The 27,975-nt window shown below is 37.9% G+C and overlaps 1 protein-coding gene across 3 annotated transcripts in view; it reads left to right on the top strand.

Moving 5' to 3' along the window:
* The window catches only part of SPATA16 (spermatogenesis associated 16), a 322,779-nt gene that overhangs the window by 241,577 nt on the left and 53,227 nt on the right, over positions 1-27,975 (top strand). For all 3 annotated transcript variants that reach the window (XM_001365003.4, XM_007501945.3, XM_007501947.3), the window contains one exon: positions 1,829-1,976. In XM_001365003.4, coding sequence (XP_001365040.1) covers positions 1,829-1,976 — 148 coding nt within the window. The remainder of the gene's footprint in view (positions 1-1,828; positions 1,977-27,975) is intronic.

Raw genomic sequence — 27,975 nt, 5'->3', positions numbered from 1 at the left:
ATTTCCCAGCCTCTACCTTCCAAATGACTTCCTGTTCACACAGCTAACTTACCAGAAAAACAAGCATGTCTAGGGCAGGTGCCAACATCTGGGAAGTGGCAAATGGTAGGTTTCACCTAACTTTCCAGCATAAAAATAGCTCCCCATTATCGAGATTCTGCTTTTGCTTCCCACCAGAAACTTGTTTATAAAAGGATGCACTGGTAATAACATTCTGTGATGGTGGTTCTGTTGCCCGCCTTCTTTCTCACTCAAAAACACAAATCTCTCTTTTTCTTTATGGATTATTGTCAGTCACAATTGTTGGACACGGAACCAAGATGGATTTTGGTAATGTCCTTTTATACCAGTTTCCATAATGAGAAATGACTATAGTCATTGCTGCTTCCTGGCCCACTTGGAGACTTTGAATGTGGGCAGAGGATATCAATTCCCTTTTAAAACCTGGAGCCATCTTCTTTTCAATCTATTATGAGGCAGTAATAGCCTTGCTCACAATAGGAAGCCTAGAGTGATGGTGAATGGCTTTGTAAGCATTGTGGAGATTGTTGCATAGGAAAAACTGTTTTAAAGGAATTTCATTGGCATAATATGTGAAGATCTTCCAGTGTGAAGAGTCCATCCAAACAAGCAGATTGATAATTTATCTCCAAAGTATGACCATTGAGACATTGTGACTCACCCATGGCCACACAACAAGCAGGACTCAGCGGAAGGACTTTAATCCAGAGCTTCCTAATTCCAAGGCCAACTCTCTATAAATGATGCCATGCTGCCTTTCATAATAATAAAAATAAGATAATGCAATAATTTAATAACAATAATAATACCAACAGTAATAATAATGTTAAGGCTTACAGAGTAACACATAAATAGCATGTCTTGAACATCACAAGTCCATGAGGTAAATGCTCCAAGTATTATTAAGATCCCATTTTGTGGATGAGGAAATTGAGGCTCATATATGTTAAATGACCTCAAAGCTATTAAGCGTGATGGTTGTTTAATCATTTTTCAGTCATGTCAAACTCTTCAAGACTCTATTTGGGGTTTTCTTGGCAAAGACTAGAGTGGGTTGCCATTTCCTTCTCCAGCTTATTTTACAGATGAGGAAACTGAAGCAAACAGAGGGAAGTGACTTGCCCAGGGTCATATAACTAATGTGTATGAGTCCAGATTTGAACTCAGAAAACTGAGTGTTCCTTACTCCAGGTCCCATCTAGTTGTCCTATTCATGTCAGGAACAGTATCTAAACCCAGGTCTTCTTGACTTTTGCTTGAGAACAAAAACATTCACATCAATGCTTCTGATTTAGAAAGAGGGACAGAAGAAAGACATCACTTTTCCCCAGATTCACATAAAAGGGAGGTGTCATTCGTCCCAAATCATCGTCAACATGTTTGCATATAACCACCAGAATTCCTATTTGAAGGTCACTTCTCCAGTGCCTGAACAATAACAGCCTGAGTAGGCAAATTCAAAGTCAAGATTAAGAATTAGAAGAAGGGAAAAAAACTCAAGAAAAAGATGGTACCTTGGAAGATAAAGTAGAATATATTTTTATTTGTACCATAATCTGAACTCAGTTTAGAGAAAGTTGGCTTACAATTTTTATTCTCCACTTAATTGGCTGTCTGAACATGAAACTATATTTCCCGAAACTAATTAGAATTTCTTCCTAATTAATATTCAAGACCCAAATATGTTATCTTAGCAGTGCGATACATTTCTTTTTTTTAAGTCATCCATGAAGGTAATTATATTTTTGCCTTCTTAAAGTAGGTACATTTTTTATTCATTCCGTACATGTTTCTGCTTCCTTTCCAGGCAATGATCGAAGAAGCCCTCACCAGAGCAGAATCCTTCTCGGTCATGTACACGCCATTTGCAACCAAAGTAAGGGCTGACAAAATAGAGAAAGTGAAAGAGGTTTTCTCAAAAACCCACCCTGCATATATGGAGTATGTGTACACAGGTAACAACCACCCTCCTGCTATTCATTTGTAAGTTATATTTATGGTTCTATTTAACTTTTTTATAGTTATATTTAACTCAATTTCTATGTATAATTATATTTAACTGTAAAATAAGAATGAGTCCTAATGATACAGTGCCTAGAGAGCCAGGCTCATAGTCTGAGGACCTGAAGAAGATCCTACCTCTGACACCTACTGTGTGACCTTGGGCAAGTCCTTAAACCTTTCAATGCCCCAGTCAATCCTCAAAGATTACAAATTAGATTGTTGTTGTTAAACCATTGCAGACATGTTTGACTCTCTGTGACCTGATATGGAATTTTCTTGGCAAAGATACTAGAGTAGTTTGCCCTTTCCCTCTCCAACTCATTATACAAATGAGGGAACAGAAGCAAACAGTTTGAAGTAACTTGCAGAGGAAGGTGCTCATCCACATTGGTAAATGGAGTTTCCTCCCTGGGAGTTCCCAACATAAATGAAATCAAAAGTCTGGACAGAAGAAATATACTATGTCCTCAGTATTATTTTGAATTTTAAGAATAAAAGCCAGAAAAAATAAGTAGTATAAATCCATCTGGTATATTAAAAAGGTGTCTGTTTGTTTGTTTTGAGGAGAGAAAGGTGTTTGGGGAAGGCATTTCTCACCAAAGGGAAGGGAGTAGTGAAAAAAAGGAAATAAGAAAATGTTCAAAACCAACCTTGTACGGAATGTTGTGGGTGCCAAGCTAAAGGGTATCAGAACTGGCACCCAATTCTTGATATGTGTATATGGGGAAAGAAAGCATTGTGAAGTCTAGAATGGAACACAGTCAACCAAGGGACTGTCAGGTTGTGCAAAAAGTGCCCACTTTCCCATGATGCAGCATTCTAAAGTTTGATTTTACTATTGTCCTACCTTCCGGGTTCTCTCTGGGCTTTCTCTTTACTCTCTCTTGGTTTCTGCTTTCCTCTTCTCACCACATTTGCCAACACTCTCAAGAATGTTGTGTTGGATGGTTGATTCTCAAATGGCATTCCAAGAGACCCCAGGAGAACCAAGAGGGTCCTAGTGCTCAGTTCTTTCCCATCATGCCTAGGAAAGAAGACCTCATTGCTTTAGAGTCATAGGACCTGGATTTAAATCCCCGCTCAGAGATTGGCTGTCACCCCTCTGCGACTTCGGTCAAGGTGCTTTGTGTCTCAGGCCTCTATCCACTACAGCCCCTCGATGAAATCCTATAATCCTGGAAGCAACGGCAATATCGACCAGCCAGTGCCCCAAGGTCGCGGCTCTGTAAGCATCACCTCATGGCACGTCCTGCTCATTGACCTTTGCCAAGGCCCTCACCCGGACATGGACAGCTCCTGACAGATGGAAGGGAGGTCGGGGCCAGTTTGTCAAGAAACCTCTCAGATCAAACTATTGAACTATTGAGTGTTCTCTGGACAAGGTGCTTAGACGTACCTCGTAAATCCAGCCGACAATAATGAATCCTGAATCTCAAAGGAACTGGGAAGTCTGTTTGGGGAGAACAAGAGAGAACAAAACTGCCCTTCTGACAGTTGTCGCTAATCTGATTAATTGGAGCCCTAGTTGAGAATAAGTCAAAGACTAGAGGACTAGTTCAGATTTCCCAGTTGTATAAGCCATACTAAATCATTAATAGTCTGGATTTGGGCATTTTATATTTCTTCTAGACTTCCTGAGCCTACCTGCTGCTGTTGTGAGAAGAATTTGGCACTTAGAAATCCAAAAAGTTGAGGGCAACAGGGTGGCTCAATGGATTGAGACTCAGGCCTAGAGATGGGAGGTCCTAGGTTCAAATCTGACCATAGACACTTCCTAGCTGTGTGACCCTGGGCAGGTCACTTGACCCCCATTGCCTAACCCTTACTACTCTTCTGCCTTGGAACCAAAATAGAGTATTGATTCCAAGATGGAAGGTAAGGGTTTAAAAAGAAATTTTAATAAAAGCCACTAGCATGATGTCTGGCATATAGTAAGTACCATAGAAGTGTTCTTCTTCCATCCCTTTCCTTTAAATGCATAAAACTAAATACATAAGTTTAGCTAGGACCCAATTATATTGAAAGACAGTTAACTTATTGTTAAACAAGTTCATGAACCCAAGTTTAGTTTCCTTGGATGAGGTGATTCCCTAATGTCCCATCCAACATCCATGGTTGTATGTACCATGATTTAAGTGGTATGGATAATCCCTTCACCAAGGCAGACCACAATTCCTCCACACCTTTCCTCTGAGCTACTCGATGAGTTACTATGGTCAAAAAATTAATAACCTTGTGGCAAACGTTATGGTCGTGAGCCTTTCTCCAATCTAGCCACTTCTGTTCCCAGATGGCAGATATACAGTTCTTCATGGCACCTATACTCAGACATTCCTACCTTCTACCAAAGCTTGAAGATCCACATTTTTCTATTCTTATTTTGTATATTATCTGTATATGAGAGGCAATGTAGCACAGTAGACAGCTGACCTTGTAGTAAGAAAGACCCGAGTTCAGGGCCAGCCTTTTACACGGGTTAGATAATAACTTCTCAGTGGCCCTGACAACTCCCTAGAACTATGTGTCTATCATCTATCTGCCTATCTGTCTGTATCTATTTATCTGTCCATCCATCCATCCATCCATCCATCCATCTATCCATCTCTATGTGTCTATCTATCTGTCTGTATCTATTTATCTATCCATCCATCCATCCATCTCTGTCTACCTATCTATGTGTCTATCTAACTGTTTATCTCTGCCTCTATCTTTATCTATGTCTATATATCCCCAAGAGACAGGGACAGATATAGATGTAGATATCAGAGCAGAACCAATCTGCATTAGTAAATGCAAGGCATTGCCTTACTAGATGCTTTCTTTACAAATGAAATCACAGCTCAGGTCTATTAAAACAGTTTATCTCCTTCTCTGTGTATATATCTTCTCTCCTTTAAAATGTAAGCTTTGAGAGCAGGAGCTATCTCATTATCCTCTTTTTTTATCCTCCATGCCTTACGTGGTGTCTGACACAAAGTGAATGCTTAATAATGCCTCTTTGATGATGAGTTAATAATCCATTCTAGAATTTTCATAGGATAAAGGAGTTATAGGTAGATAATCATAGAGACCATCAACTCTATTTTATATAAAAGAGTGGAACTAAAAGATTATGACTTCAAAATATCTAATATGCTTAAGGTTTGCAAAGTACTTGATATATGCCATTCCATATGCTCCTCACATGGACCCTGTGAGGTAAATGCTATTATTATCCCCATTTTACAGATGAGTCTCATGGAAATTTTTCTGCGACTTAGCCATTTGTGACTATTAGGGAGTCACATGGTTGGTTGTGGTCCTTCCTACTCAAAAAGGACCAAAATGAACAATGCTGCTGATATCTTTTGAGTTGAGCATAAATTGGATTTAAGCAAGGCAGAGTTGCTGCATTCTTTTTTCCAGAATCACTGAAGTCAAATGTCAAGAAAAAAGTCAAGACGACTGGCATAGCTCGGGATGCAATGATGGCCTTGGCTTCTACAATGTTTGGCCAAGCTCTAAGTGTTCCACAGCACCTGCTTCTAAACACCTTCGTGGCCATTGGAACAAATTGTTCTTATTTGTCCACTCCACCAGGGGAAGCCACCAGGGAAATGAGAATAATGATAATGGCCTGGCCAATGGTGGGTTCTGAGGTCTAGTGGGCACTCTCAACCTGATTAGCCAGTCCCCAAGATGGCCACTGCATCTGCTACAGCTTCTTGGAGCTGAATGAAAGTTTGGTTGGGTGTTGGGTGAAAGAAAGTTGGGTAAAAGTGGGTGAAAGTTGAGTTAAAAAGAAGACTCCAAAGGTGGATGAGCAGCCCTGAAAAGGGCTTGTCAAGCCTTCATGCCAGAAATTCTAGTCCTTCCTGAACACATTGTACACCCCACAGACTCAATAAATGTCAGTGGTAGAATTTGGATTTAGGTCCTCCTGATCCCAAGTCTAGTGCCATATGTCTATGCCTGTAATTTGCAGGCTTTTCTTTTTTATTCTCTCAGACATCTTTGAAACACCTAACCTCTTAGAATTTCCATAGAAATACACAGAAATAATCTCCTTCTTCCCCCAACTGTACTCACACATAGATGCCTAAAGATAAATATATCTGCATATGAAGTCACACATGGGCGACTGCACACACACACGCACAGACATTGAAGAAAGGTTTCTTCTGGGAAAGTACTGGCCATCTCAGGAGCCGCCAGAACCAAAAGAAATGGTCTTTAATTATAGCAGGAACAATGCATAAAGACAATTATATCTTCCAGCAGGCTGAAGCTGAAGGTTATAGAATCTCCATCTGTAGGGTTCTTGGACTGGCAAGCCCATCCACACTGACTTTTTTCCTGGAGATGTCATTGCAATCATTAAAACCTGAGTCTCACTGATACCTCCTATTCTCAATGGGGAGCAGATGGGGGCTGGCACATTTGTTAACATCTTGGAAAACCCCTGCCCATACCCAGGTCACCTTCTTCAAACTGAGATAGCACTGAGTTCACTACTTACTGCTTACACAACTAAGAAACATGCCCGGCTCTCTTCTGGCAAAGGAGGCAACCAATGGCAGTAGCCAGGAACCAGGCAGAGGTACTCTTAAAGAGCCATCCCCCACCCCAGAACATCTCACGTATGCATTACCTTTTCCCAAATGAATATTCACCAAAAGCATCCATTTTCAACTATATAAAAATACATTTTATTGAACATATCGGCTAAATTTATGGTTGTGTTAGTACTAAGAATACTTTTCCCTTCAAAAACTTTGCCTGGCAAATAATATACGTCAAATTGGGCAACCCATGTAAGGAATGTTTAGCTAATTTTATTCATCTTTTTCATAATATCTCAAATTTATTACAATATACAGAAATTCAAATTTTATTCTCACATTATCCAGAGTATTTAACAACCCATAAAAGAGTCGATGGAAAGAAAGTATCAGGAAAGAGATGGAATTTCATGGAGAAAACAATGTAGTCCGTTGAATTAGGATACATGGAAAGTGTAAAATGGTAAAGTCCCATAATATTTAGTGATTTACACATTTATAAATACTTTGTAGATCTAGTCCCCCCAGGATTCACAAATTGTAAGAAAAAAAAAAAACTAGTAGCTGGCGAATTCACAAATAAAATTTGTTTAAAAACAAAGGTAATGAAATATTGAAAAGTAAATAATAAATATTATTTTATTATATCATAATAGAGCACCTCTAAAATGCCAAAAAATGTTACCTTAGGTAAATTACTTACTATCTCCAAGTCTTAATTTCCTTATTTTTAGGTTGAGGGGATTAGGCAAGATGACTTGCAACATTCCTCCTAGTCCTAGATCCATGATCCTTTGGTACATATGTAAAGTTTTAGAGACAGGCAAACAATATTTAGAAAATATATCTTTTGTATTCTGGAAAATTGTGGTCTTTCGGGGAGGGTGGGGGTCACAGATTAGACCCACAGATGTCTCAATTCATATAAGAGCTCACTGTTATCATGAGTCTAAACTATATATTGTTTGGGGAGGAAAATTACTCATTGTAAAATAGAGCAGCCACTCATTTTTCTTGTTAAAAGAAAAGCTCAGCTTGATTCATGCTGGGTAGTCTGTGTACCTCAAATAAATAATAATTTTCTATGACCAGATTTTCTTTCTTTTCATTTATAAAGTTTTTGCCTGGGATTTTATTCATTTATTCCAGCAAAAAAAAAGAATGCAATTCTGCATATTTTTATACAGGCTTGACTGTATTTTAATAATAATAAAGTAATCTAATAAGCATTTGCTGACTTTTCTTGATGGAAATATCAAGATTTATTTATGAAATAAGTAAATATTCAGTAATGGATCAAGTCCTTAGCAATGCTTAATAGAAAAGTTTTCTGGTTCAGATATCAATTACTTCAACATTTAGGTGGATGAAATAAAAGTTTATCTTATCAGTCCAATTTAACTCCCAAAAGTAAATATGTACTACTAGAGAATGAATATATTGTTTTTAAATAGACCTATAAACACTGCTTTGCAGTTAAATAGATAGCTTTCAGTCATCATTCACTGGTTAAGATCATATGTCTTTATGTTATCTAAATTAATTAGTAGTCTTCCTTCTATTTCTTCATTCTAAATGCCACCTTGAAAAGTATTCAGAATAATGTACAGCCAAAACAAGAATTTCCAAGTTCAGGCTCCTTTTTTTATTCTTTATATCCAGGTTCCATTGTGTAAACAGCCTCGAAAGCACTGATAATATCCCTCCACATTGAGGAATAAATAGATTTGAGCAAAATTGCTATAAAGTGAATTATCATAATGCAGCTTCTATTTGTTCCATTTGAACCATTTGTGTAATGTGTACTATTTATACAAAAGATGAAAAAAAAATCCCTCAGTAGAAATAGTTAGTACTTTCCTAGACATGATTTTGTAGGGATGATGAGCATTCTCTTTCCACATCCTTAAAACCTAAACCCTTCTGATTCTGGGAAGTTTACTCGCTGTCCATCTTTAGCCTCTTGTTCTCTCCACATGAATGACAAAATTTACTCAATAATATCTCCTTAGAGTAGAGCCAAGATGGCAGAGTAAAGCAAGGAACTCACCTGAACTCTCCTAAATTCCCCTCCAAGAAAATCATTAAAATAACTCCTCAAACGCAGGAAGTGAGGTAGAACAGCCTCTGAAGTTCTCATCACTTCCTGTGGAGAAGGCTAGATGCCAGTTCAATCCTGGAACGCCAGCTGGGAGGAGGCCCACAGACAGCTTTCCTTCAGATTGGTCATGTGAATAAGGACTGACTCCCTTCTCTGCCTTGGCTCTCCAAGGCCTTAAACTCCTTCTTGGCTCAGCCTGAACCAGAGCAGTTGAGTTAACCTCCTTTCCTTCTCTCCCTCTGATAATTTCTTCCTCCTGTTGTAATTAAATCACCATAAACTCCAAATAATAATAATAATAATAACTCCTCAAAACAAGAACCAGCAAAAGGATAAGGCAAAGTAATTTAACAATTTTATAGACAAAGACAAGTTGGAAAATCAACAGGAAAGGTCTGTTTCAAAGGAATGAGAAGGTAATACAGTCCAGTATAGGACACACCAGCTCAGACCATGCACCAGCAACAGGTTCTACAGGTGACTGAATAGGCAACAGTAGCAGCAGTTTCTAGCACTCTCAGTCCACAGTTTGCAAGAGGGTCAGACAACTGATCAGAAGGAGATTGCAGGGAGCCTTTTGCTGGCACTGGGAGCAGGACTCTGTTGCCTTCTCCATTCATGGCTGTAGGTTACAGTCACTGAGTGAGGAAGAGTACTAGCAGGAGTGAGGAGCCTGGTCACAGTCTCAATATGGAAAAGAGTGTGGTAACCAGGAAAGTGTTAAATTTAAAATTGTGGTTGGACTCTGAAATATATTAATTAGGTGGTCACCAGGGATTTGATTTCTAAATCCCAAAATTAATTACTAAAGTAAATGGAATTTATGGTAGTTTATTTACAATATTTACAATAGAAGGAAGATATTAAGGAATGAGAGAAAACTCTGGCTTCTTCTTACCAATTAGAATTTCTAAGTCCCAGCCAGGGAAAAAGAGTCTCAAAAGAAGATGGGCCTTACCTGGAGACTTCACACCTCCAGAAAGGTGGGGTCACTAATTCAGCTTTTCACTCACCAATGGTAACAGTCTAAAAGAAGTCTGGGTGTTGGTCTTCCAGTTTCTCCTCCATCCTTCACTCCAATCCCAGGTCACTGACTGTCCTAATGTCCGTCTAACCTTCATCTCTGAGTGACTGATCCTTCACTCCAAGCCCGTGGTGACTGACTCTCTCCTTTTTCAGTCTTCTTTTCCTCTATTTAAAGACCTTTTGCTCTTGTGTCACCTCCTCTAAATTTTCACATCTACCAATCACAGCAGATGCTTTTCTCCAGGACTGACCACTCTTTAGTTCATACCTTCTCTGATTAGATTATATCTTTTTGGGTTACTTAAATCTTCTTTTGTTAAGTTCACCTTTTGTAGTTACTTAACACCTTTTTGTAGTTAAAATCTAAAAATAGATTGTAGCTTACAATTCTAGCTTCACTATAAAGAAAGAGCTAAGTACCTTCATTGTTACAATCAGGAGATTACAATTTTATCTTCACAATACAGAAAGAGCTAAGTATCTTCATTCTTACAATCTGGAGATATCTAAATCCAATCTTCACAAAAGCAATGACCACACTTCTCCTTTGATCATACACCTTGGAAAAAATATAGACCCCTCAGTAGTAGCTCTGAAAAGAGGAAAATGAAAAACCTGTAGCTTGGATCAGTGTCCTTCACACCCTGGAGTAGAGCCCAATTTTAACATAAATTACAAATGAAGAAATAATCTGGAAAAATAAACAAACAGCAAAAAATTAATCTATGTAAAATTATTATGGTGATAGGGAAGATCAAAGCAATCTAAGAAGGCTCATCAAAAGACCTACATGCAAAACCTCAAAGAAAAATGTGAATTGGTCTCAAGATCAAAAATTGATTCCTGGAACACCTCAAAAAAGATTTTTAAAATTAAATAAAATAGGTAGAGGGAAAATTAGAGAAAGAAATGAGGATAATGCAAGAGAATAATTTTTTTTAATTGTCAACATCTTGGTAAAGGAAGCACAAAAAATACCTGAAGAAAATAGAATTTTAAAAATAGAATAAGACAAATAATAAAAGAGGCACAAAAACTCACGGATGAAAAAGAACATCTTTTAAAAAGCAGCTTTGCCCAAATGGAAAAAAGAACAACAAAAATTCACTGATGAAAACAACTTCTTAAAAAGTCTAAATGGCCAAATATAAAAGGGGGTACAAAAAGCTCAATGAAGAAAATAATTCCTTATAAATTAGGATTGACAAGTGGAGACTAATGACTCCATAAGACATCACAAAATAATAAAACAAAGTCAAAAGAATGAAAAATCAAAGAAAATGTGAATTATCTCAATGGGAAAGAGATCCAGGAGAGAACATCTGTTAATTAGTTTACATGAAAGCCATGATCAAAAAAGGAGTCTAAACATCATCTTTCAAGAAATTATGAAGGAAAGTCAGGACATTAATGCATTGCTGGTGGAGTTGTGAATTAATCCAACCATTCTGGAGGGCAATTTGAAACTATGCCCAAAGGGTGCTAAAAGACTGTCTGCCCTTTGATCCAGCCATAGCACTGCTGGGTTTGTACCCAAAGAGATAATAAGGAAATAATAAGGAAAAAGACATGTACAAGAATATTCATAGCTATGCTCTTTGGGGTAGCCAAAAAAAATGGAAAATTAGGGGATGCCCTTCAATTGGGGAATGGCTGAATAAATTGTGGTATATGTTGATGATGAAATACTATTGTGCTCAAAGTAATAATAAACTGGAGGAATTCCATGGGAACTGGAATGACCTCCAGGAATTGATGCAGAGTGAAAGGAGCAGAACCAGGAGAACATTGTACATAGAGACTGATACACTGTGGTACAATAGAATGTAATGGACTTTTCCATTAGTGTCAATGGAATCCTGAACAACTTGGAGGGATATATGAGAAAAAACACTATCCACATTCAGAGGAAAAACTGTGGGATATGGTTGGGGAATGTCGATCCTAAATGAACATCCTAATGCAAACACCAACAACATGAAAATAGATTTTGATCAAGGACACATGTAATACCCAGTGAAATTGTGCATCAGCTATGGGAAGGGTGGGGGGAGGGGAAGGAGGGAAATAATATGATTCTTGTAACCAAGGAATAATGTTCTAAATTGACTAAGTAAATTAATTTAAATTTAAAAACAAATAAAATAAAAAAAATAAAGTCTGTGCAATAAGAGGACACTGGATACTACTGCTAAAACAAAATAAAATCAGTTAATATTCAATTATAAAAGAAAAAAGAAATTATGAAGGAAAATTTCCTTCTAGAATTGGAGGCTAAAAAAGAAGTTGAAGAAGTCTAATTAAGAGATGAGAAAGAGGGATGTACTAGAAGAAGGAGGAAGGGAGTAGAATGTTGTAAATTATCTGGTATAAAAGAGGTACAGAACTTTTACAGTGGAGGGGAAGATGGGAGGGGGGACGTTGGCAGACAATGCTTATAACTTACTCTCATCAGAATTGGCTCAAAGAAGGAATAGCATACTCAGTTGTGTATAGAAATCTATCTTACCCTACAGGGAAGAAGGAGGAAGGGGAGCACTAGTAGAAAAATAGGTAGTGGTCAAAAGCAATATGTTTTTGAGGAGTAACAGGGCATAAAGAAAGAAAGAAAAAAGATAAACAAAGGGAAAAGAAGAATAGAGAAAAATACACAGTAATCATAAATATGAATGTGAATGAAATGAACTAACCCATGGAATCAGACAGCAGAGTGGATTTAGACATAAAAAGGTTAACATTAGTTAATTAAGGAAGCATAGAATGCTTCTCTAGTCAGATCCATGGATAACGGAGGAGTGTATGGACCAAACAAGATATAGAAAATATTACAGGATATAAAATAGATTCTTTTGATTACATTAAGTTTAAGTTTTTGCACAAACAAAACTAATGCAGTGAATATTTTAATGAAAAAAGAAAACTGGGGGACATATTTTTGCAGTTTGTCTGATGAATGCTTCATTTCTCAAATAAGTGGAGAACTAAGTCAAATTATAATAATGTAAGTCATTCCCCAATTGGCAAATAATCAAAGGATATGAACATGCAGTTTTTAGGAAAAAGTTGTCCACAGCTTGGTAAAGAAATCAAAGCTATTTATATTCATATGAAAAATGTTCTAAACTACTATTGATTAGAGAAATGCAAATTAAAATAACTATAAGGTACAACTTCACATCTATCAAACTGACTAATATGACAAAAAAAAAGGAAATGACAAATGGTTAAAGGGAATATGGAAAAATAGGAACACTGATACACAGTTGGTGGAGCTGTAAACTGACCTAATCATCCTGAAGAACAATGTAGTCCAAAGAGCTATAAAACTGTGCATACTCTTTGACCACCCAGAAATACCATTAGTGTTATGTATCCCAAAGAGAATGAGAGAAAGAGGAAGGAAGGAAGGAAGGAAGGAAGGAAGGAAGGAAGGAAGGAAGGAAGGAAGGAAGGAAGGAAGGAAGGAAGGAAGGAAGGAAGGAAGGAAGGGAGGAAGCAAGCAAGCATAGGAGGGAGTAGGAGAGGGCAGGACTATAAAAAATATAGTAGCTCTTTTTGTTGTGGTAAAGAATAAAATTGATGGAATTCCCATCAATTGAGAAAAGCTGAACAAATTGTAATATATGATTGGGACAGATTACTATTGTTCTATAAGAAATAATGATCAGGGTGCTTTCAGAAAAACCTGAAAAGACATATATGAACTGATGCAAGGTGAAGTGAGCAGAACCAGAAGGATATTTTACACAAAAAACATAATGATTGATGATCAACTGTAAATGATTTAGTTATTCTCAGTAATACGATAGTTCGACAATTCTGAAGGATTTATGATGAAAAATGCTATCCACCTCCAGAGAAAGAAATTATGTAGACTGAATGCACATTGAAGCATTCTTGTTTTTAACTTTATTTTTCTTGGGTTGTTTTTTGGTTGGGTCTGTTTTTCTTTCACAATATATGGAAATGTGTTCTACATGACTGTACATTTATAGCCTATATCAAATTATTTGCCTTTTCAGTGAAGGAAGAAGAAATGAAAGGAGGGAGAAAATTCAAAACTCAAAAAATTTTTAATAAATGTAGAAATTTATTTTTACATATATTTGGAAAAAAATAATTTTATGCTAAAATGTCTCATATCACTCCTGATTTAAAAATCATTATTGACAGAGTAGCTTATTAAAACCTTAGGAGATTGGAATTGTTTCTAACTTTCATTCTTCTAAAGTCAAGGTTTTTCATGACTTGTAATTATATATATAGCATCAGTATTAAGATACTGGTGTTCAAGAAATAAACTTTCATATCATTAAGGTTTTTGAAGTCATCAAAAACACTATCAGGTTTCTCAAATGGCCAGCCTGGTCACCTCTTCCTACTTAGTTCTGCCGCCAGCTCCTTAACCATCAGTAAAAACTATCCAAAGTTGGCTTAGTGGTGAACTATTTGGGCTACTCATCCAGCTGAACATGAGTTTTTCATCCACTTTGTTTAACCATTGTGGATAATGAGAATAGTAACAGAGCAAGCAAACATTTGATAAATGCCTTGTACATAGTAGGCACTATGCTAAGTCCTTTACTAATATTATCTCAGTTTATTAGTCCAAACATTTTATACTTGTAGGTACAACTCCAACCTTATGGCAAAATGTAACATTTAAGAAATGCAGATTTGACACAACTTTTGGATATAATAATTTCAACATACTTAAAGATGTTGCTGATGAAATATCAAACTATGCCTCTTCATCAACTTGCAAACATTTGATCCTATTGTGATCCCCAGATCTATTCATGTAGATATTGGCTAATTGAAAACCACTGACCAAACATCATGTCACCAGGATTAGTCAGTCATCGAATAACTTAGCATTAGATTATCACTAAGAAGAATCATGACTTAAAGTCATACAGTAAACATGATTTAAGTTCCTACTACATGCCAGGTACTGTCCTACGCACTAGGAAAGGAGGAAAAGCAAAAGAGAATCCTTGCTAAAGGAACTTAGTCTAATGGAGAAGACAACAGGCAAACAAATATGTACAATCAAGGATACATTGTAGGGATAACTAGTTAGCACAGCGGATAAAGTACTGGGTCTGGAAATGGGAGGTTCTGGGTTCAGATCTAGCCTCACACACTTCCTAGCTGTGTGACTCTGGGCAAGTCACTTAACCCCAAATGTCTAGCCCTTACTGCTCTTCTGTTGTAGAACCAATAGTATCAATTCTAAGACAGAAATTGGAGGGTTTTTTTTTTTTTTAACCCTTACCTTCCGTCTTGGAGTCAATACTGTGTATTGGCTCCAAGGCAGAAGAGTGGTAAGGGCTAGGCAATGGGGGTCAAGTGACTTGCCCAGGGTCACACAGCTAGGAAGTGGCTGAGGTCAGATTTGAACCTAGGACCTCCCGTCTCTAGGCCTGGCTCTCAATCCACTGAGCTACCCAGCTGCCCCCTAAATTGGAGGTTTTTAAAAAACAAAATAGGATAAATTAGAGGTAATCAGCCGAAGGAGGAAATTAGTTTTATGGGAAATCAGCAAAGGACACCTCTGGAAGATGGGATTTTAGTCTGAGACTTAAAAGAAACCTGCAAAATAGGGGGAGAGGCATCCCAGGCATGAGGAGCAGCCAGGTAAAATGCTCAGTCAGGAGATGGTGTGTCTTGTTTGAATAGCAATAATGAGTCTAGTGTCAAAGGTGTAAAAAGTCTGGGAAGACAGAAAGGTGCCATATAATAGAGGATTTTTTAAATATTTTATTTTTCCCCAATTACATGCAAAACCCATTTTTACATTTGTTTTTATTTTGAACTCCAAATTCTCTCCCTTTTTCCCACCCTCACTCTCTCTGCCCTGCACGGGTAAGTAATCTGATATAGATTTTGTATGTATAACCATGTAAAACATTTTTCTACATTAATCATCTTCTGGAAGAGACTTAAACCCAAAAGAAGAAAAGAAACAAAGAAGAAATAAAGTGAAATATTGTATGTTTTGGTCTGCACTCAGACTCGGTGAGTTCTTTCTCTGAAAGCAGATGGTATTTTTCATCATGAGTCTGGGGAATTGTCCTGAATCACCATAATGCTGAGAATAATTAGGTCATTCACAGTTGTTTTTCAAAAATATTGCTGTTGGGACAACTAGGTGGCTCAGTGGATAGTGCCAGGCTTCAAAATGGGAAGCCCTGGGTTCAAATCTGGACTCAGACACTTTCTAGCTATAAGACCCTGGGCAAGACACATAACCCCAGTACCACTCTTCTGCCCTGAAACTGGTAACTAGTATCAATTCTTTTTTTTATCTGTCTTCAAGAATTTATTACGTATTTTCTAGATGCTGTGCAACAAATCTCTCCCACCTTCAGTACACCTTACACTTAGTCACCAAAGTGATTTTCCTAAAGTACAAGTGCAAACAAGTATCAATTCTAAAACAGATTAAAGGTTTAAAAAATATTGCTGTTACTATGTACAATTTTCTTCTAGTTTTGCTCACTTTGCATCAGTTCACTGAGATCTTTCCAGGTTTTTCTGATGTCATCTTGCTTGTCATTTCTCATAACACAATAGTATTCCATGATGATCTTATGCCATAATTTGTTCAACTGTTCTCCAACTGGTAGACAAGCCCTCAATTTAATGGAGGACTTTATGGGCACAACAGTGGCTTAACTCCTTCCTGCTACACCAAAGGCATAGGCAGCCACTTACATAGAAAGGCTTATGGAGTCCTTAAGCATTTTAAATGAAATATGAATTTCCTGTGTGCATTAATCACATGGGTTATTTGTCCATCTGGTTGACTTCTCGCAGAGGTCAAGAGGAAAAACTAAGTTCAAGGAGACCAGGTCCTACCTCCGCATAGATGTAGAGGTAAAAAGGACCTGAAACCCCTCCATTTCACTTGGACCCAGAGATGTTAAATAGCATTGGTTTGGTCACCCAGGAAATAAGACACAGAGGTACAATTTGAACTCGAGCCCTCTGCCTCCAGACCAAGGACTCCTGGTGCACCATGCCAGAAATCATCAAAGATGCTATAAGTTATTGTGATGAATGAGCCTTACTCCTCTTGTAAGGAAGATTTGTATTCATCTGCGCTCTTATAAAAGCGTAGTTCTAAAGTGATCATGGAAATCCTGGGGAATGTTTGCTTTGTTCTTGAGCTATTCTCTTTGCATAGCTTTTTCCAGAAACACCTTGAATGTGGAATTCAAGGCCAAGTGACACGTGTATTTAAAAGTGAAGATATTTCTTATTTATTGTAACAGGAACAATAACCAGCCATAGCAAAGTCACTGCCTCTCCCTCATTTCCTGCTGCTGGGAGTTTGTGGAGAATTTCCAAGTCATGGGGCATTGGCATTAGGGGGGAAAGAAGAGGGGCAGATAAGCCCAGAAAGGGGTAGGAGAAGGAATGATGACAGGATATTAGCATTAAAATGAGTGTGCCCTGAGCCACTTTCTGTGAAGCTGACCAGAAAAGAGAAGGCTAGAAAGCCTGCAGGGTTCCATCTCCCTCCCAGCCACCCCTTTCCAAAAGAAGTTTTCCTCTATAGCAAAATGTCAGGCCATTTTGTCATGGACAAAGGGCATGGAAATGGCATCGTCTGGAGAAGATCGAGAAAGGTGCCTAAACCTGCACAACAGGGGCAAATTTCAAAAAGAACTACAGGCAATATTTCCTTTTCCTCTTTTGAATAAATTCACCATGACCAGTTCATTCCAGCCTCCTCAGGAGCTGGAAAGGATACAATGAGCCCCCCATGTTTTAAACTCCTCATCCAAGCAGTCCATGTAACTTCATTGATATTTACAAGCAGGGAGTTCTGCCCGGCACCCAAAGTGTGCTGCTTCTGCTTCCTGGTTGGATGACCTCGGACAAGTGGCATCATCTTTCTGGGCATCATTCCTAAACTGTAAAACGGGAGATGGGGGACTGAAGGATCAGCAAGGTCCGTTCGGGCTCTTCATCTATAATACACAGATCCTTTGATCTCAGAGCACCGTATAGTTAGAAATTTGTGAACCCCTAAAACTACATTAGCCAAAATTCCTTTCTGTACTACCTGGAATCCTTTGGCCTTTTCCTGCGTCCTGGCATTTTGCATGATTGTATTTAAGTGGGCAGTAACTCCTCCCACGCTCTCCGCCGCACTGAGTTCAGGTAGCTTTTTTATTTTAGTTATTATTAATAAAACTTTAAAAATATAATACTTAGTTATTGAATATTAATTTTAAAATGCACAGCACAGACATAAGAATCATCTACAAAGGGAACAGCATGGACTCTGATTTTGCTTTCCTTATGTACATGATGGTTTCATTTTCCTCATCATTTGAATTATACATTTGGACTAAATAATCCTAAATCACTTCTGGCTAGATGCCACCAGGGTTCATAGAGCACTAAGCCTGGAGTCAGGAAGACAGGAGTTCAAATGTGGTGTCAGACACTTACGAGCTATGTGAGCCAAGTCATTTAACCCTGTTTGCCTCAGTTTCCCCATTTGTAAAAATGAAAATTCTAATAGCATCTTTGGAATAATTTTGAGAATAAAATGAGATTTTCTATTTGTAAAGCATTTTGACCACCTTAAGGCTTTACAGAAACTCTGGCTATCATTATTATCATTAAAAATTATGATCACATGACCTATGAAGTTCTATATTTTAACTTTCTTTCACACTTAACTAAGAGAACATGTCCATTAGATCATAAATGTACAACTATAAGGGATCTTAGAGGCTATTAATTCCAATTCCCTTATTTTGTAGATAGGGAACTGACATTCAAAGGCATCAAGTGGCTTTCCCAGAGTCACATGGCTAGTAAGTGCCTGGGTCACAATTTGAACTCCTGTCTTCTTGACACCAAATCCAGTCCACTACCACCTATTTGCCAAAGACTTAGATCAGGTTAAGGATTTAATGAATTATGGCATCTCAAGAATCTCTAAAGTTTTCTGTTCTTATAATCAATAACAACCCTTATCAAGTGGTCATTCATAATCTCAGATTATAAAATTTAATTTAATTTGGGCAATTCTTAGTGACATGGGCCATTAAATTTATAAGCTCATTAACTCTATGTTCTAACCAACTAAATTAGGCAGCAAGGTAACACAATGGATAGAGTGTTGAACCTGGAGCAAGAAAGTTTGTTATTGTTCAGTCATTTTTCAGTCATGTCTGATTCTTCATGAATTGGTTTGCCATTTCTTCCTGGTTCCCTTTAGAGATGAGAAAACTGAAGTAAACAGGGTTAAGTGACTTGCCCTGGATCACACAGCTAGGAAGTGTCTAGGGCTGGATTTGAACTCATTAAGATGAGTATTCCTAATTCCATGACTGGCACTCTATCCACTCTGCCAGCTAGCTTCCCAAGAAGTCAGTAAATCCTGAGTTCAGAGCATACCTCAGAGGATACTAGCTATGTCAGCATGCACAAATCACTTAACCATTCTGCCTCAGTTTTCCTCATCTGCAAAATGAGGATAAAGAGCTTTGCAAACTTTAGAACACTGTATAAATACTGGCTATTATTAAGAGACAGGTAATAGAGACAAGAAAGAATTCTGGATTTGGAAGATCAAAGAATCTGAGTTAAAAGCTTAAGCCTTTATCATCTTGGGCAAGTCACCTAATCTCTATGGGCTTCTAAAATGAGAGAGACAGATTAGATCATTTTTGAGTTCCCTTCAAGCTCTAAATTCATGATCCTATGACTTAGTCAATGAATGAGCATTTTCCAGCACCCACTTTATGGCAGACACCCAAGCCAAACTCTGAGGATACAAAGACAAAAAGAAAATAATACATGCCCTCAGGGAGCTTACATTCAAAGAGGAAGAATTTCTTAACCTTAGGTCTGTGAAAAACATTTTTTATCTTGATAACTATTTTCATATAATTGTTTCACTTTTGTGTTTTATGCATCTAAAAATGTGATTCTGGAAAAGAATCTAGAGGCTTCAACGGTCTCACAAAAGGGTCTACAACATAAAAAATGTGAAAGATGCCTGCCTCACTTGTGCTCCATGGTGCCATGGAATTGAACTTGGGTTTTCAAAGGCTATTCAAGTAGAATACAAACTTTGACAAATCCCAGAGTGATTTTATATGCAAGATTTGTGATTATTATTAGTCTGTTGTCCAATGGCCAGCCTAGCTAAGTTTGCTTTTTTTCTGTTAAAAGTTTTATTGAACAAAAGATAAAAATGGAAGTCAGGGTTTATGAAGAAAAGACAGTTTCCTGATGAAGGTTGCTAAGTAACCTTATTAACAGCAATTCTGACCATTACCAACTTGGTGATGATGGTGATGAAGTTTGTTTGTTTACCACAACCTCAACAACCACAACCACAATAGACTATCAAATCATACATTGTCTATGATTTGAGTTGAGTTTTAGAGAACCAGTAATAACAAAATCTCGCAGTCTTAAAATAGTCTATAAATGCATCATTCAGACCTTATCATAAGAGTTTAAAGCCAATAGAATTCAAAATTGAGTCTGGGATAAAGTGTTGAAGAAAATTTACAAGGAGGAAGCAAGCTTTTAATTGTGTCTTCAGAGTTGTTAGATGAGGAGAATAACAAAGCTCTCTGTCATTTTTCACTTCTCTTTGATACTTAAAAATATTAAAATTCTGAAATGGCATTTGCTCTTTATTTTCCTATAAACAATGTAAACATTTCTTCTCCAGATATTCTTTTTCAATTAAACAAATAAGTGCATCTTTCCATTTCAGGATGCTACTCAGTTCTTTCCTTTTCTTCAGGAAGGCTCAGAATTCCTCTAGTCCATTAAAGATACATTTTTTTCCTTTTAGAATTATTTTTAGTTTTGTCAGAGAAGTTATCATTGGAGCTTCTAAGTCTTTACCCTTCACCTCCCCTAATGGGAACAGATGCCAAGTCTTGTATAATCCTTATAGCAGATACTTGGTCTTAAAACTTTTCTGTCTGGCTGCTTATAGAATTTTTTTCATTAATTTGGAAGCTCTCTGTTTTGACTTTAATATTCCTCAGTTATCACTTTTTAATTTCTTTATAGAAGTGGCAAACAAATTCTTTCCATTTTCACTTTGCTTACTGGTTCTAAGAGGTCCAGGCAGTTTTCATTCATAATTTCTTGGTATGTGGAATCAAGACATTTTTGTCATGATTTGATTTAATTCTTTCATTATCTCTCCTTGATCTGTTTTCCAGGTCAGTTGTTTTTATATAACAATTCATGGATTTTCTTATATTATTTTCAATCTTTTAATATTATTGTCTTATTGAACTGTTTTCTTTCTGGCCCATTCTAATTTTCAAGGCAAAAGTCCAGGTGAGACACGATGAGGTTCTGAACCAGTGTTCTCACACTCATGCTCACAGACAGTGTGAGATTAATGAAAGGTTGTGGAGAGAGAATTGACAAAACTTTGTAACTGATTAAACTAGGAAGACAAGGGAAGTGAACATGTCAAGTATAAAGAATCTGAATGTAATGTTGAGGAGAAAGATGTTGCCCTTATCAGAAATGAAGAGCAAATTCAAATGAGAACACAAGTTCATTTTGGACATACTGAGTTGAGATACCTATAATCCATGCTGCTGCATATATCTAAGATTGAAGTTCAGAAAAGGGCCTAGGGACAAATATAAGGATTTGGAAGTCAACTGCACAGAGGTCATAGTTGAGGCCAATGGGTAGACAAGCAGGTCCCGAAGAGGAAAGAATCACAAAAGCCAAAGGAAGACAAAGCTGGAAAGGTTTTATATAGCAGAAGCTACAGACTGATCAAAGCTAACGAATCCTAGGACAATGCCTTAATATTTAAAATTGAAGAGATCGTTCCCAACCTTCTGGGGAACCATTTCAAGTCAAGTCAACAGACTGTGTGTCCATCACTATGCTAAATTCCAAGCATAAAAGGAAAAGCAAAAATTGCCCCTGCCCTCAAGGAGCTCACAAAAAAAAGAAGTCTTTCAGAGATCCTCTTCCTAAGCACTTATTCCAAAGGTCGGGGATAAAAATAAAGATTTCATATTAGCCAAAATATATACAGCAACACTTTGATCAACTGGGACCAAAGAAGATATCTATATTTGGGGAATGGATAAATATATTTTGGCATTCTTTGAATCCCCAACAGTTAACACTATAATTAGAGAGACTGTAAACAAACAAGAAAGCTATATTCAGGGGAAACTGGAAATAACAAACAGAAGGAAGGCATTAGAATTAAGAGAGGTTGAGAAAGACTTTCTGAGGAAGGTGTGATTTTAGTTGTTACTTTAAAGAAGCCATTAGGTAGAGAGTAGTAAGGAAATTATTCCAAACATCAGGGTTGGGAGTGGGTGTGTGCCCAGAGATCACTTTAATGGCTGAGTGAAAGTTCTAGCAAAGTAGGAAGAAACTTCAGACAGATAGAGCAATTAACCAGAAGAATATTGCAGTTCTCCAAACATGAGGTGGTGGTAAGGGCATGCACCAGAGTGGTGACCGTGTCTGAGGAGAGAAAGGGGTATTTACTAGAGATGTAACAAAGCAAGGATAGATAGGACTTGGCAACATATTGAATATAGGTAGGATCCAACAAATTGAATAGAGTGTTGACAGAGAGTAAGGAATTAAGGATGGCATCTAGGTTGAAAACCTGGGAAGATGATGGGATTCTCAAAAGTAATAGAGAAATTAAGAAGAAGTATGGTTTTGGAGAAAAAAAAGTGAGCTGTTTTGAACATGTTGCATTTGAGATTTAAAGAATAACAATATTAGAAGCCATATTTCAGGGGATTAAAAAAAATCAGGGTTAAGAAGTTGATTAGTGATGGATTAATGGCACAAAATGAGATAATTAATTGAAACTCAATTTGAAGATGACCTGAAGCTCAGATCTGAAAGTCATTTGTCCAGAGGTGGTTATTAAATCAATGGGAATAGATGAGGATAACCAAGGATGGAAGGGAGGAGACAAAGCCTAGAGGAAGATCATATTTAGGAACTAGCTAGTGATGCAGAGAAGAAACTCTCAGTGTAATAGGGAACCCATCAGAACATGTCATTGAAGACAAAGGAGAGAGAATATCAAAAAGAAAAGATTGGTCAATAGTTTCTAGTGGTACAGAGGACTCAAGGAGGACAAGAATTTAACAAAGAAGTGACAAAAGATAAGACAATAAAAGCTTACTCTGGCCTTTTCATAATTTCTGGCATTGGAAAGAAGGTAACCTTTTATTACTGTGAGGCAGAAACCTTTCATATAGGGTAGAAAACATTTTGAATGATTATATTTCTGCAGCATTTTTAATCTGCATAATATTTCCTCATTATTATTTTAAAAGCATCAACTTCTTTAATGGCAAAAATTTGAAACCATTTTATCCCAATAGCTGCAGGATGATTTCCTTTTTTCCAAACTGGGCAAATGGACTTCTCAAAATTAATGCAGGTAGGTTCATCTAAATAACATTTCAAATTCTGATTAATTGTAAAGGAATTCCATTATTAAATTTCTCCTTCCTCCCTTTTTTCTTCCCCTCCCCCACTCCTCATTTAATTTTTAAGTAGCCAAAGAGGAAAAGGCCTTTTTAAAATCAATTCTGATTTCCAACCCAGGAGCAGTACAGTCCATTTCATTTTAAAAGTGCTTTTTGGATGCAGGTAGAAGTTTATGAGCCTAAAACTGAGAACAATTAGCACTCAAATTAATGTGACATGAGAAACTCAACAGCTGGAAAACATTTCGTCATTTCTTACAGTGGACCCCCTGCTGTACAGAATGTTCAGACAAAGGCAATTTACTATGTGGGCAAATAGTAAGAGGAATAACACTGAGAAGAAGAAAAACGTCAGCCAAGTATGCTTGTACAGCTTCTCACCTCCTTAAATTCAGCAGGAGTCCCATGATCAAATGGACCCCACTGGATGAAGTGGGAGATCTAAAAGCATGTGAAATGCTCATTACTTTTACACAAGCACCTTTCATCACAAACCAATTAGAGTGCTGATGTTCATTTAGGTGAGCCACCATGGTCAGCACCAAGGAGAGATTCCTCTCACTCCTAGTTCTCCAAGGAAACAGAGGTCTGTGGCATCCCAAAATCACAGAGCATCCGAGTGGGAAGGGAAAGATCTCCATGGCCACCCATTCCTCCTCCTGAAAATACACACACACACACACACACACACACACACACACACACACACACGCTTGTGTGTGTGTGTATATGTCATATATATGTATATATGCAATTCCCAGCAAATGGACAATCCAACCTGTTGGAAGACCTCAGCAAGAAGAAACCAACTTCATCCTTAAGTAGCCCATTTTACTCTGAGACACTTCCAATTATTAGAAAGCTATTCCTGACACCAAGATGAAATTTGACTCTGACCCATTGTTCTGATTCTGCTTTCTGGGCACCAAAAAGAACATGTTTAATTAAGCCCATTTTGACTGATGGCTCTTCAAGTAGTTGAACACAGCTACTTCAACAAGCATTAAGTGCCCTCATGTGCCAAACTTTGTGTTCAGGGTATAAAAACAAGGAATGAAACAAACCCTCCTCATCAACACCTTGAACTTGAGATCTTCATCTGCCCTGCTATCCTTTGGCTGTCCTCCATCTTAATGATGCTCTTTGTAAAACATGGAACCCGGAACTAAGCAAAATCTCCAGATATGAACATATGAGAGAGACAAGATACAGAAATAGTATCAATGGCATCACTTCCTGATTCCTAGACACTCCCCCCCCCAAACTAACAATGCATAAAATAGAAGAGATTCTAAGCTTCCTTGTCACACACCAAGGACTAAATATTGCACTTACATTCCACTAAAGCTATTCATTTTTGGTTTAGGGTTGCTGGTTTATTTAGGGCGTAGGGCTCAGATAAATTGCTCTCTATAGATGACTAATATGGAAATATGATTTTTATGACTTCATATGTGTAATTGATATCATATTGCTTGCTTTCTCAGTTGGAAGGGAAGGGAGGGAGAGAATTTGGAACTCAAAAAAATTTTAATGAATGTTAAAAACAAATAATTTTTTAAAAAATAAGTCACTCTCTAATCATATTTCCCAAAAAGGTTTCATTTTTCAGCCAGAGTATAATTCTTTAGCTTTATTCCAAATAAATTCCATTTTGTGAGACTCAATCTATCACAATAATTTTAATGCTGATTCAATCAATAATTCATCAATCAATCAATAGCCATTTTTAAGTTCCTACTATGTGTCAGGCACATTGCTAAGGGCTGGGGAGACAAAGACAAAAATTAAAAGTATGCAAGGGAGATGTCCTCAAAGGTCTACCATGCAATTGGAGGAGATAATGGATGAAAAAAGAGTCTTTACAAAATATAAACAGAGTATATACAAAGTCAAGTCAAATATATTAAGTACCTGCTATGTGCCAAGCACTAGGGATACAAAAGGAAAAAAAAGGCCTTGAGCCCTCAGTGATCTCACAATATAATGAGAGAGATTCAAAACAACAAGAGAGAGATGGCAATCGCAGATGAAGCCAAAACCCAGAAACAGGAGATTGGAGTGTTGAGTACAAGGAATCACCAGAATGCCAATTTGCTTGGATTGTATTGTGTAAGAACAGGAATTTGTCCTTATTTGGCTATTTTCCAGTCATGTTCAACTCTTTGTGAATCCATTTGAGGTATTCTTGGCAAAGATACTGGAGTGGTTTGCCATTTCCTTCTCCAGCTCTTTTTAGAAAAAAAAAAAAAGAAAGAAAGAAACCAGGTTAAGTGCCTTGCTTAGAGTCACACCACTAGTAAGTGTCTAAGGCCAGATTTGAACTTAGAAAGATGACTCTTTTGATTCCAGGCCCAGCATTCCACCCTCTGCACCACCTAGCTACTTCTGGGAAGGGGAATAATGGGCAGTTATTCTGGAAAATGGGTTGTAGCGAACGTTTTGAAGAGCTTTAAATGCCTGGTAAGTTTACATTTGATACTAGAGGAAATAAAGAATTGCTAGAGCTTTTTGAGTAGGGAGTTGACCTACACAAATCTGTGCATTGGAAAAAGGAGAGACTTAAGTCAGTGATACCCATTAAAAAAGACAAGTCACTGTAATAATTGATCCCCATTTTAAAAAAAGACACTGTAATAATTGTCCAGGCAAAAAGTAAGGAGAGCCCAAACTAGCATGGGGGGCCAGATGAGGAAAAGATATTTGGGGTTAGGTGTGATAAATATTGGAAAAATACTGGGAAAAAAAAAAGATGTCGCTAACTCCCTTCCCACTTCAGGTCTTTCAAGGGTGATGTCCTGGAGAGCGCTTGTTGCAAAGCCAGTGATGGCTGAAACACAACAGAGTGTGGATGAGTTAATGACATTAGCTCAAATAGAAAGAAAATAGGGTATTTTCTATCTTTGAGACTTTGGAATTTAAAACTCAAATGGTTGTTGGAACAAACCACTTGATTAAGGTTCATGTTGGTACAGAAGAATTTGCAAGTCTTCAGTAGTCTTCCTCTTGAAACCAAGCCATTGGATCTATCCAGTTATCAAACCAATGAAGTCAAGAATAGTGAACTGTCTTATTTTTAGTTCCCTTTCCAGAAGAGGCCCTTGGATCTTTTCTGCAGACACACTGTGTTCAGTGGGAAGAGTGCTAGGCTTGGAGTTAGGAAGACGTCTTCCTGGACTCAAATCTGACCTTACAAGCTGTATGATGACCACTAGCTAGGCGAGTCGCTTCACCCTGTTGCCCTCACTTTCCTCATCTATAAAATGAGTTGGAGGAGTAAATACCAAACCCCTCCAGTGTCTCTGCTAAGAAAGCTTCAATAGGGTCACAACTGCAAAACAAAATGAATATTTGGGACACTAAAAGAAATCTGACCTTTAATAAGTAGCTGCCTATCTTATAGCTCTGGCATACGTCCGCAGATGATTTCATCGTTCCTCACTGATCTTCACACACTGAACTTGGGCAGGAATACAGCTGGATCTAGGACCAAGGTCAGCTTGCATTCTCTGGCCTCCGTTACCTTTCCATTTTGTAAAGGATCCATAGCATTCCTTGGAAGAGCATCCTGGAGTTTGAGTATTGGCTGAGGAAGTAGCCTTCAGGCTCACGGATTTATCAGAGGTCGGGACCATAAAGGTGAGCTAGGTAACCCCTTGAACAGTTTTCAGATGAGGGCACTGAGGCCTTCTTTATATACACAGATAGAGAATGGCAGAACTAGGATTCATCTGGCTCTGGATCCCGGGCTTCAATCAGGTTCTGTACTTCCCAACAGCCTATGCATGGCAAGTAACTCTGAGCTGATGCCCTCTGCAAGGGACCTGTGTGTGTGTCTGCATTAATTACATCCACCTTTAATTGGTTTCCTCTCACACGCTTACACTGAAATTTTCATCTATAACAGAATAAGGTTTGTGGGCTATTGTATTGTGTATAAGACTTCTTCCCTCGCTTTCCTGCCTGCTGAGATGGTTTGGGATTTCCCTGACTTCACCATGGGCTCCTCTTCCTCTCCTGCCCTGCATTCTCTTTCCCTAAAAGGAGGAAAAGCTCCCCTTGGACTGGATTGGCCTGGCTTGGCTGGCACAGCTCTCTGGCCACTAAATAAAAACGGACAGCCGCTCGTCATCCGGACTCTTTGGTCTGGAAATCGGTGGATCTCTGAAGAACTCGCCAGTCGTCACATCCTCCTCCACAGTCCATCCTGAGCATCAGAGTCATTTCTACAAGGGGGAAAGGGGGGCACAGCCTTACGCACATCCTTGCCATGTTAGGACGAAGTAAACCTACATCTCTAAACTACTCAATGACTCACACGCCTCCCTTTGTCCCAGGGTGAACCCTTAACTAAGATACTGCCGGCACTGGAGGCAACTCCAGTTGGGACACTGAGGTTTGTGGTATCTCACTGGGTCCACCACTAGTGCGGTCAAGCAGACATAGTGTTGTGCTCTTTGTGGGCAGGGACCAAGACATACAATGAGACGGAAAATGTCAATATACGAGTGACTAGCAGAGGGCTCTGTATGACAGATACTAAAAGCTCTTAAAGTCCTTTCCACAGCTAAATTATAGCATGAGACCTCAGTCTGTACCTAGCAATGATGCCCTCCCTGACCAGTCATTAGATTGCCTTTATTTGAAACATTTTGAAACCATTATGAGTCTCATTGCCTCACCAGAAAGCCCACTTAGTTTTTTCTTTGTGTGAGGTAATATTTACTGTCTGTAACTTGTACTTTTTTTTACTTACTTTTTTTTTTGATAGAGTACAAGC

This window comes from Monodelphis domestica, chromosome 8 (assembly GCF_027887165.1).
Source record: "Monodelphis domestica isolate mMonDom1 chromosome 8, mMonDom1.pri, whole genome shotgun sequence".
Lineage (NCBI taxonomy): Eukaryota > Metazoa > Chordata > Mammalia > Didelphimorphia > Didelphidae > Monodelphis > Monodelphis domestica.
This window is presented reverse-complemented; position numbering and strand designations above follow the sequence as displayed.